Genomic DNA, 12,074 nt, shown 5'->3' with positions numbered 1-12,074 from the left:
TCCTTGAAATCCTTACAATACACAAATCTACAGTCTCAGTTTTAAACATTTCAGTTGAGCAAAACTCCACAGCTTTTTTGGGGCAGGGAATTCCAGATTTCCACGATTGTTTGCGTGGGGAAACGTGCTGCTTCATTACACTCCATGTTGCTCAGTGCTAATTTGTTGAGATATCACTTCCTTCTGGCTTTTCCAATCATAGGAAATAATTTGTCTATGTAGCCTTTTCTGTCCTTTACCACTTTTGACATCTTGACAAGATCATTGCTCAACCTTTTAAACTCAAGGAAAACAAGCCAAGATTATGCAATATATTATTGTAATTTAATTCTTTTAGCCCTATCATTCTGCTGAATCAGTGCTGTAGCTCATTCAATGCCAACAGGCAGATCACCTGACATCGACATAGGCACCAGAAATGACCCTGGCAAACCCAACCCCTGTCGACCCAAAGTCGTCCTTACTAACATCTGGTGATTTGTGCCAACATTAGGAGAGCTATCTCACAGACTAGTTAAGAAACACAGTCATACTGATAGAATCGTACTTTATAGACAATGTCCCACTGGCAGGACATACTCAGCAGAGGTGGTGGTGAAGTGGTATACATTTGAGGGAGTTGCCCTGGAAGTCTTCAACATCGCCTCTGGACCCCATGAAGTCTCATGGTATCAGGTCAAACATGGGCAAGGAGACCTCCTGCTGATTACCTCAAACCATCCCACCCATTGCTAATCAATCAATCTACCCCTACATATTAAACACCACTTGGAGGAAACATAAGATGGTGGCAGGTGTGCAGAATGTACTCTTGGGGTGGGGTCTTCGGTGTCCATTATTAAGGGTGGCTCGATAGCACCACTAATGTGCGAGCTGGTCAAATCCTAAGGGACATAGTTGCTAGAGTGGGTCTGCGGCAGGTGGTGAGGGAACCAGCAAGAGGAAAAAGCATACTTGATCTTCTCCTCAACCTGCCTGATGCAGATGCATCTCTGTATGACAGTATCTGTAGGATTGACCACTGCAAAGTCCAGTCTTCACATTGAGAGTACCTTCCATTGTGATACGACCGCTGTGCTAAATGGGATAGACTTGAAACAGATCCAGTCTCCCTTCCACAAGCATTCATGCCCTCCATCACAGATGTCCAGTAGCAGTACTGCAGGAGCTCGCCAAGGCAGTTTAGACAGCACCTTCCAAACCCATGACTGTTCCCATCTAGAAGGACAAGTGCAGCAGATACATGGGAACACCACAACCTGGAAGTTCCCCTCCAAGCCACTCACCATCCTGACTTAGAAACATATTGCCCATTCTTTCGCTGTCAGGAGGTCAAAATCTTTGAATTCACTCCCTAACAGCACTGCGGGTGTACCTACACCACTTGGACTGCAGCGGCGCAAGAAAGCAGCTCACCATCTTCTCAAGGGTAATTAGGGATGGGCAATGAATGCTGGGCTAGCCAGTGAAGGCCTTATTCCGAGGTGCAGTGGGTAAAACTGAATGCAATATGCCAGCTGGAGACTGACCAAAGTGCACTATATAACTAAAGCTTGACTTCCCCACTTTATCTCAAGAGGGCCAATATTCCATTAGCCTTTTAAATTAGTTTTTCTACTTGTGCATTATCATTTTGTGATGTTCAGCTGAGCACAATCTTTGTTCCTAGAATATTTCCATCAAGAAAATGCTGCACTTTGTATTTCGCACACCCAAAGTGGAAAGCCTCATGTTTTACAAATCGAGCTCCATATGCCACAGTTTTACCTAGAAAAACTTGGAAGACAGATAAATGGAACATTTTCTGATTCGTGGGATGTGACAAGTGATGTTCCCTAAGAATCTGGGCCTTCAGCTTTTCGCTAATTTCAAAATTACTTCGACAAAGTAAAGGAGAATTTTATATCCAAGGTTGCAGGTGATACAAAGCTTGGAGCCACACTAAATTACATGGTTTGGAAGCAGAAAATCAGAAAGAAATATAGACAGACATTGTCTGATTACTTCCCAATTCCATTCACTTCCATCTTTGTTAATTAATTGTACGGAGTCTTGTTTGATGTCTGTTAGAAGTATGTATAGATAATAACCATAGGCCTATGCTAGTGACCTCCTCAAAAAATTCAACTGGATTAATCAGACATGACTTGCCCTTCATAAAACTTTGCTGACTACTTTTACTGTTAACTTTGAAATCCCGAGCAGTTCTTTACTTGTTCGCTTTCTACCTATTTGGTGCCTTCTATAGTTCTGCCAGTCTGCTGGGTTTCTGGTATTTAATTCATACATATGTATGAGCTTTTCCTTTTAGAGTAACACACTCTTACCTTTGTTGACTAGGTTTCTTTAACCGCACAAGTGGAACTTTTGCCTTTTAAGTGCATACCCTGGTTTTTGTATTGAGCCAATACCTCTGAATACTTTTCATTCTTTTTGTATATTTATACATAAGCAGTTCATCCCAGTTTATTGGGTTTTGTATTGGGTAAGTTTCAAACCTAGGTTACTGATTCTTTCTACTCAGTTTCAAATCTAATAGCTAATGCTAATATCAAATAAAGCACCAAATATGTTGTCTGATTGAGATGTACAGGATTCAATGCCAGTGTGTGACGTACTTGCTAAACAAATAGGAGAACTCACAATATGGGATCCATTTGAGCTCTCAAAAAACAATAGGTTTCAACTTTCCTTGTTAAGTATTGTACTTTTTTTAAGCAATGAAATTTAATTCTGTTTGAATTTGATATTGGCCCTCCTAAGGTTCACTGCTGGAAGGTGACCTTATTTTTTTTAACCTGTTGCTAATTTAAGCTTGAGTGATGCACAATCATTTTAACACTGTGCCTCTTGTCTGTCAGGCTTTTGGAAACCTGGTGTTGTTAAAACTCTTACAGGCTTTTGGAAAAGCAGATTTAGTGTCATGAAGAGGTTGCCATGCCAGTTGTGGATTGTAGCTCAGTATGAAGTGCTGTACGTAAGATGGAAGTAATTTCCAAGTTTCAAACAGTTAAATAAAAATTTATGCCATTTCATTGAGAGTAATATGGCCTACTCGGAGCTTTATTCCTTTGTGAACTTATCATTAAGCTCCATTATACTTAAAAGAAAAAGGAAGAGTTGTTGAAGCTTTTTGCCTTGCACTCATCAGACCACTTCCCCAGAATACCAGTATAAGGGGAAGAGAGTGCTGATTGGTTGGCAAGTGGACTCTGGTTGAGGCATTCTCCTTGGCAACACTTCTACCAATCAAAGTCCACTTGTCAATCAGCATTCTTTTCTCGTTAAGTAAAAATTGTTGTTTGTTCCTTGTGCTGGTATTTTTGCAAAGTGTCCTGGTGAGTGCAAGACAAAAAGCTTCGATGTGTCCATTTTTTTAAACTATGCTCAAGTTATTCACTATTAAACGATTATTTGTATAATCTTCATTATGAATCTCTTCATCTGGGAAGTTTTTTTACTATTTTAAATGTATATTGAAATAACTTAGTTACAAAGCAAATATGAATCTTAATGTTAATATGATGAAGACATAATGTTTTGATTTTCAGAGTCATCTGAAGTACTGTAATATTTTCTAATCACATTTGAAATGTTTACCACAATTCAAGTGACTCTTGTGCATATTTTGCTTGAAAATGGAAAAATCACTAAAATTTCTTTTTTCTGGGATGGTTTTAGGGAATAAGTCACAGAGGGAGGAGCTGGACTCCATTCTCTTTGTATTTGAGGTAAGTCTTATTTTGCAGTGCACTACGTATATAAGAATGTTCTTTCTATTGAGTAGTCTGTTGCTGTCACTTATCTATTTGTATATCTAATAGACCATTATTCATTCATGAGACATGGGTGTCGCTGGCTGGTCAGCATTTATTGCCCATCCCTAATTGCCCTTGAACTGAGTGGCTTGTTAGGCCATTTGAGAGTCAACCACATTGCTGTGGCTCCGGAGCCATGTAGGCCAGACCAGGTAAGGACAGCAGATTTCCTTCCCTAAAGGACATTAGTGAACCAGATGGGTTTTTCTGACAATTGACAATGGTTTCATGGTCATCAGTAGATTCTTAATTCCAGATATTTTTTATTGAATTCAAACTCTACTATCTGCCATGGCAGTATTTGAACCCGGGCCCCCAGAACATTTGCTGAGTTCCTGGATTAATAGTCTAACGATAATACCACTAGGCCATCGCTCCCCTAATGTTACCTTACCTGTTATTGTCTAAGGATGTAACTAATAAGTATATATGTAAGATGTTGTGTGTGGTTTTAGGAGTTCCATTGTAGGAATTTATAAACATAATGGAAAAAGTGCCGAATTTGATTTATTATTGTCACATGGATACAGTGCGAAGTTTTGTTTCTTGCACACTATACGGGCAAAACATACTGTTCATAAAGTGCACAGGGGAAGAAGGAAAAGGATAGGGTGCAGAACATGTTGCAGTTACAGGTAGGGTGAAGAAGACGACCAGTTTAATATGATAGGACCATTCAAAAGTCTAATGACAGCAGGAAGAAGCTGTTCTTGCGTTTGTTTGTACGTGTTTTCAGACTTTTGTATTTTTTTCCCGACAGAAGAAGGTGGAAGAGAGTATGTCCGGGGTGCATGGGATGTTTGAATATGCTGGCTGCTTTCTGAGGCGGTGGGAAGTGTAGATGGAGTCAATGGATGGGAGGCTGGTTTGCATGATGCACTGGGCTTTGTTCACGACCCTTTGTAGTTTCTTGCGGTCTTGGACAGAGCAGGAGCCATACCAAGTTGTGATACAACCAGAAAGGATGCCTTTTATGGTGCATTTGTAAAGTTAGGATGGCTGCACTGGGATGTTATCAGGGATGAGTGTTATGAAAAGAGACGAGAGAGGTTAGGGATAATTTCACTGGAATGGAGATAGTTGAGGTGTAAACTGATTGTGGCCTGCAACATGTCAGTAAAAGAGTTTGATTGCCTCCAGTGTTGGGTGAAATTTTATTTGAGGGTGCACAAACTTAATCACAAAGTGAAGTAAATGTTGGAAAATACTTGTTTACATAGATAATTGGTGTTTTTGCTACAACGGTAGAAGTATCATCTGCATATTTGACAAGCGAATAAATGGTTTGAAAAGAGGAATATTGCAGTTTGAAGAGTATTAGAGTATACAGAAGGTGGAATTGGGTAAAGTAGCTTATGAAGTTTAAAAAAAAAACAGAGCAGACTTGGTGTTGAATGTTTTTTGCTGTATTGATTTCTTAAAAGGCTAATTTCAAAGAACAAAAAAACAAAGAACAATACAGCACAGGAACAGGCCCTTCGGCCCTCCAAGCCCGCGCCGCTCCCTGGTCCAAACTAGACCATTCTTTTGTATCCCTCCATTCCCACTCCGTTCATGTGGCTATCTAGATAAGTCTTAAACGTTCCCAATGTGTCCGCCTCCACCACCTTGCCCGGCAGCGCATTCCACGCCTTCACCACCCTCTGCGCAAAATACGTCCTTCTGATATCCGTGTTAAACCTCTCTCTCTCTCTCCTTCCCCCCCCCCACCGCCACCCGCCACCACCACCCGCCACACACGTGAACCTATGACCCCTTGTGAATGTCACCATAATGTTATACACCTCTATTAGGTCACCCCTCATCCTCCGTCTTTCCAGTGAGAACAACCCCAGTTTACCCAATCTCTCCTCATAACTAAGCCCTTCCATACCAGGCAACATCCTTCATTGCTTTATAACAGCTTCTTCCCTGCTGCCTTCATACTTGTGAATGGACCTACCTTATATTAAGTTGATCTTTCTCTGCACCCTAGCTATGACTGTAACACTACATTCTGCACCCTCTCTTTTCCTTTTCTATGAATGGTGTGCTTTGTCTGTAGAGCGCTCAAGAAACAATACTTTTCACTGTATCCCAATACATGTGACAATTATTCAAAACAATATTCATAAACATTCATGCTACTTGGAGTCAAAGCGTAGTTAGAGCTTTATTTCTTTGTGGACTTATCATTAACCCCATGATGTTTATCATTATTAATCTCCATCTGATAAGTGTTTTTACTATTTTGAATAATGAAAAATTATTAATCCCTGTTAGTTATAAAGCAAGTAAGTATTAATGTTCATGTGATGCAGATATTTAATTTTGATTCAGTCATCTGAACTACAGCGATTCTTTCTGAACAACTGCGATTCTTTCTAACTATTGTTTTCCCACAATTCAAATAACTTTTTGCTATATTTTGCTTGAAAATGCTGAACTTGTTAATTTTGTAGTTGTCAACACTTAATATTGCCATTTTATTTTTTGTCTTTGGTAAGTATCATTCCAACCAAGTGTTTTTTTTTAAACCTGGATGTTCCCTTCTTAAACTGTTGCACAACATAATGTGACCTTGTGTTATTTTGGTGGAAAAAGACATTTCAGTCAGGCAAGAAATAACCCACATGATTGATGTAACTTTCTGATGCTGCGATTTAGACCCTGAAAAATAAAAACAATACTATTTTAGGAATCTGACAGGTATAACTACATGATGTAAAGTGTGCAATTCAGAAGCTTACCCCATGTTCCCAAACTGAAATGGTTTTGGAGGAGGGGCTGTTTCTGAGTACATCAAGAAACTACTTCAGAAGTATGAGGTGGCACGGTAGCACAGTGGTTAGCACTGCTGCTTCACAGCTCCAGGGATCTGGGTTCTATTCCCGGTTTGGGTCACTGTCTGTGTGGAGTTTGCACATTCTCCTTGTGTCTGCGTGGGTTTCCTCCGGGTGCTCCGGTTTCCTCCCAAAGTCCAAAGACGTGTGGGTTAGGTTGATTGGCCATGCTAAAATTGCCCCTTAGTGTCCTGGGATGTGTAGATTAGAGGGATTAGTGGGTAACTATGTAGGGATATGGGGGTAGGGCCTGGGTGGGATTGTGGTCGGTGCAGACTCGATGGGCCGAATGGCCTCTTTCTGTGCTGTAGGATTTCTAAGATTTCTATGTATACAAGTTGTATTTCTATTCAGATTTCACATCCGTCGGTAAATTAAGAAAACCATGTAAAGTATGAAATCTCACTAGAAACAAATAAAACTTATTAATGTGGAATATTTGAACTCTGGTGTATTTATAGTTGCAAAATATATTCCTGGACATGGTGCATTTACGTACCAACTTGAATATTGTAGCATTTGATGCTAGTGATCTTGATGGATTGTGTTGGACCTGACGTGAAAAACTGTTTTCTACAGTTCAGGTTCAAAGGCACACCTTGGAGTAGGGCCAGGCTGGAACTTTCTCCCAAGGGGCAAGTGTTAGCATCTTGCCCAATGATGGTGAATAAAATAATTTCCATTGCTGATAAACTTTCGTGTTTACAAGTGCCTGATCTCTGAACCTCAGGATGGTGCTATGCATATCTGTGGTGCCGTGACATAACAGACGTCGAGTGATTTGAAAACCAAGAAGATCCGATCTCGAAAAAAGTAAATCAGCTCACCAAACCCCAAGAAAACTTAGGAACAATTCACTCCTTTCAGTCGATGTGGTATAAATGCACTGAGTTGTTTTGCATTCTTTTGTATACAGTTTAATTAAAAGACAGTCTTGCTTCATCTGCAGTAATTTCAGTTTGTTTAGCAAAATATAAATAAAGAAAAGTTTATATGAAGAGTCACCTTGCCCTGTGTTGCTGCATAATGGTGGGAAGAATGACCATTCAAAGAAAATAGAATTGCTTTATACAGAGAATAAATGTTGCAGATTATTGTAAATTTTTATTGTGTATTGATTTACTTAACTATTTAACTTGGGTCATATTGGTGTTATGCATTATTGCACAATGAAGTCCAACGATTTGATTTTTTAATCTTGCTTGCAAAGACACGTTTTTAGTGCTAGTGACACTTGTATTGGTGGATGAATGAACTGACTGGAAGCTGTAGATTTCCATAGCAAGGAAGGAAAGAATTTGAAAGCAGAATAAACATTGTGGGTCTGGTGCACCTCCAGTTGAGGACCAACATTGACAGAGGAGCGAGATGTACTGTCTTCTCAACCGGAGATCACCATTTGAATTGAGGGAATTTTGTTCAAAAAGTAAATTCTTTCAAAACATTTTCTGATAGTTTGTCAAAATCCAGATATGTTCTTGATGGGAAGCCCTCAAAATTACAATTTTATTTTTGAAATACAAAAGTTGTTCCGGGCTTCCCTTGAAGGGATGGACTTTCTGCAGATCACAAAGTTAGTTGCTTATTGTTGTGTTACCTGGAGGTCAACTTGCTGTGTTCGTAGATCTGAAAATGAACAGGCTTGGCGATGTTGGTGTTACAGCCTCTAGTTCTTAAGGCATAGATGTTGGCCTTTCTGCTGTTGCTGTCTCTTCCTGTAGTCAACACTTAAAAGATTACAAAGGGATAAATGTGGTTGCCTTACCACGTGACTCCTTACAATTTCAGTTACTTTGCCAAATATGGCAGTGATCTTGGGTTGATTAGCTACATCCTGATTTATTGTTTGAAGGTATTGATTCTGAGGTGGTTTCAGAAGAAGTTTGTTCAGTTCAGCAATGTCTTCTGATGGACTTGGGATGAGACGTTGTTGACACCAATTAGTCTGGAATATATCCTTTTGTCCTTATGAGGCAATGAGGTCATTTCTGAATGCACAAACCAGATCATCTGACCTGTGGCCACCTTTGCAGGACATTGAAATTAAATTTCCTTTTTAAAAATGGCCAAAGAGTTCAAAAAGTTTATACCTTGAAAGTTAGGGACAGTGACAGTTGCCAGACATGACAGTGTATTGCAACTAAAAGCAGTGTAGAAGGTTATTAATGAGGAAACTCTGCCATGACAATGGATCTGTGCCACAGAAACTATTCCTTAAAACAAACTGATAGGTATTGGCAGTTTTGAATAAACTGAAGGTCGATAAGTCCCCTGGGCCTGATGAAATGTATCCTAGGATTCTTTGGGAGGCGAGGGATGAGATTGCAGAGCCTTTGGCTTTGATCTTTGGGTCCTCGCTGTCCACGGGGATGGTGCCAGAGGACTGGAGAGTGGCAAATGTTGTTCCTTTGTTTAAGAAAGGGAATAGAAATGACCCTGGTAATTATAGACCGGTTAGTCTGACTTCGGTGGTTGGTAAATTGATGGAAAAGGTCCTTAGGGATGGGATTTACGACCATTTAGAAAGATGCGGATTAATCCGGGATAGTCAGCACGGATTTGTGAAGGGCAAATCGTGCCTCACAAATTTGATAGAATTTTTTGAGGTGGTAACTAGGTGTGTTGATGAAGGTAGGGCGGTTGATGTCATATACATGGATTTTAGTAAGGCGTTTGATAAGGTCCCCCATGGTCGGCTTATGATGAAAGTAAGGAGGTGTGGGATAGAGGGAAAGTTGGCCGATTGGATAGGTAACTGGCTGTCTGATCGAAGACAGAGGGTGGTGGTGGATGGAAAATTTTCGGACTGGAGGCAGGTTGCTAGCGGAGTGCCGCAGGGATCGGTGCTTGGTCCTCTGCTCTTTGTGACTTTTATTAATGACTTAGAGGAGGGGGCTGAAGGGTGGATCAGTAAATTTGCTGATGACACCAAGATTGGTGGAGTAGTGGATGAGGTGGAGGGCTGTTGTAGGCTGCAAAGAGACATAGATAGGATGCAAAGCTGGGCTGAAAAATGGCAAATGGAGTTTAACCCTGATAAATGTGAGGTGATTAATTTTGGTAGGACAAATTTAAATGTGGATTACAGGGTCAAAGGTAGGGTTCTGAAGACTGTGGAGGAACAGAGAGATCTTGGGGTCCATATCCACAGATCTCTAAAGGTTGCCACTCAAGTGGATAGAGCTGTGAAGAAGGCATATAGTGTGTTAGCTTTTATTAACAGGGGGTTGGAGTTTAGGAGCCGTGGGGTTATGCTGCAACTGTACAGGACCTTGGTGAGACCGCATTTGGAATATTGCGTGCAGTTCTGGTCACCTCACTATAAGAAGGATGTGGAAGCGCTGGAAAGAGTGCAGAGGAGATTTACCAGGATGCTGCCTGGTTTGGAGTGTCGGTCTTATGAGGAAAGGTTGAGGGAGCTGGGGCTGTTCTCTCTGGAGCGGAGGAGATTGAGGGGAGACTTAATAGAGGTTTATAAAATGATGAAGGGGATAGATCGAGTGAACGTTCAAAGACTATTTCCTCGGGTGGATGGAGCTATTACGAGGGGGCATAACTATAGGGTTCATGGTGGGAGATATAGGAAGGATATCAGAGGTAGGTTCTTCACGCAGAGAGTGGTTGGGGTGTGGAATGGACTGCCTGCAGTGATAGTGGAGTCAGACACTTTAGGAACATTTAAGCGGTTATTGGATAGGCACATGGAGCACACCAGGATGGTAGGGAGTGGGATAGCTTGATCTTGGTTTCAGATGAAGGTCGGCACAACATCGTGGGCCGAAGGGCCTGTTCTGTGCTGTACTGTTCTATGTTCTATGTTCTAGGTACCGAGGACTATATTATGGTGGCCAGGGGTTTCCCCCAGTTTGTGCCCAGATAAACGCAACTAGTTTAAAAAAAAAATGTAATAACTAATCACCAGTTAAGTGGCTTAATAGATTGTGGAAATTTGGGTATAATGATTAACCTCATAACTACAATACACTCGATTCTGCAACCTTTTGCACACGTCAATTGACACTTGTGTTCAAACAAGCTCCTGTGTGCAATTTTTGCCATATCTAACACCAAAACGTGCCTTTCTGCCAATTGCATCTGTTTGTTGGTGTGGTGAGGGTAGGAGGGGGTAACGTGGGTCATTACATTGTGTAGGATTCTCTGGTGTACTGGCAGCCTTGGACACATGAGTGTAGCACAAATTAGCTGACCATCACTGAACCACAAAGATTTGAAGGATGGCTTTTTTTTTTGGCTGTGACACTTCTTCCCAATGCTGAGAGGAGAAACAATGGAGTTCTGGATGCTTATGGCCCAAAGTGTTAACTGCCACAGGGAAAGGTTTGCACCTCACCTATAGGAATGCTACCCGCAAAGTGTACAGGGCCTCATTAGTTATGAGATGTTTGTGGATTGGGCTGTGCACTGCCTATAGTTCATTAAGTGTGCTATCAGATGACTATGTGAATTGTTATCAAATGGTCTTGAGGCTCAGTCTCCAAGCAGCCGAGCCTTTACAGTGAAGATGGTGATAACCATAACTATAAACTTCAATGGATGTGGACCTTTCCAGGCAATAGGTCAGGGCAGTATGGGACAACATTTAGCAGGTTGTGTGGCCTGGACAATATCCAATTTGATATGTAACATGGGGAGCATGTTACATATCATCAGGTTGCTGTCTTCCAAATTTGTTTTTGTAGCAATTGACAGGACATGTTTCCTTTGGGGAAACACAGTGCGATATAAAAGAACAGGATTCTATCCCCAAAACATGAAGCTCATCTCTACCACCTGCAAATACTCCAGATTGACACAACTCCTTGATGGATGTTAAGATGCTTTCGTTGTGCAAAATTACGCAATATCCTGCATCCTTGGGAAACTTGCCGATAACTTATTGACGACAAGCTATGTTTTCTGCTGGTGTGGCTCATGACATTGCTCTGTGTGGCATAAACAAAGGTGGGGAAGATGTGCAAGGAGGCCCATGTGTCCAGCAGATAGGTCATTAAGGGAGCAATTTGGTTGCTGAAAAGCCCATATTTCCCAAAGAGAGTGGCAAGGATGATGGTGGTGTGCAGTGGCATGTGCATTTGCAGTCGATATGGATCTCCACATCCCAGGCGAATTGTTCAGTGCTGTGGGACAAAAGCATCAGAGGAACATGTCAGTTATGCAGGAGGTAAGCATTTAATAGGGCAGAGCTGTCAGGACATGGCTTGTGGCATAGGCTTTCACATAATGAGCCCTCCACTCTTTCCATGCCACCCAACCACTCTCACCCTCCCCAACCAATGAGACTATGAGACAAGGCAATAATCTCTTAAAACACAAAACAAATTTGTTGCACAAAACTTAAGTCTGCAACTGTTAATGATCTATAGAAAATGTACTAAAAGTTGAACTTCCTTTGCAGTTCTTACTGTACTGTTGC

General features: G+C 41.2%; 1 protein-coding gene across 7 annotated transcripts in view; it reads left to right on the top strand.

The window, feature by feature from the left end:
- Window positions 1-12,074, top strand: part of ralgapa2 (Ral GTPase activating protein catalytic subunit alpha 2) — a 487,945-nt gene that overhangs the window by 59,630 nt on the left and 416,241 nt on the right. For all 7 annotated transcript variants that reach the window (XM_078230304.1, XM_078230302.1, XM_078230299.1 and 4 more), the window contains exon 3: window positions 3,682-3,731. In XM_078230304.1, the coding sequence (XP_078086430.1) occupies window positions 3,682-3,731 (50 nt within the window). The remainder of the gene's footprint in view (window positions 1-3,681; window positions 3,732-12,074) is intronic.

The sequence above is a fragment of the Mustelus asterias genome, chromosome 15, assembly GCF_964213995.1.
Source record: "Mustelus asterias chromosome 15, sMusAst1.hap1.1, whole genome shotgun sequence".
NCBI classification, from domain to species: domain Eukaryota; kingdom Metazoa; phylum Chordata; class Chondrichthyes; order Carcharhiniformes; family Triakidae; genus Mustelus; species Mustelus asterias.
This window is presented reverse-complemented; position numbering and strand designations above follow the sequence as displayed.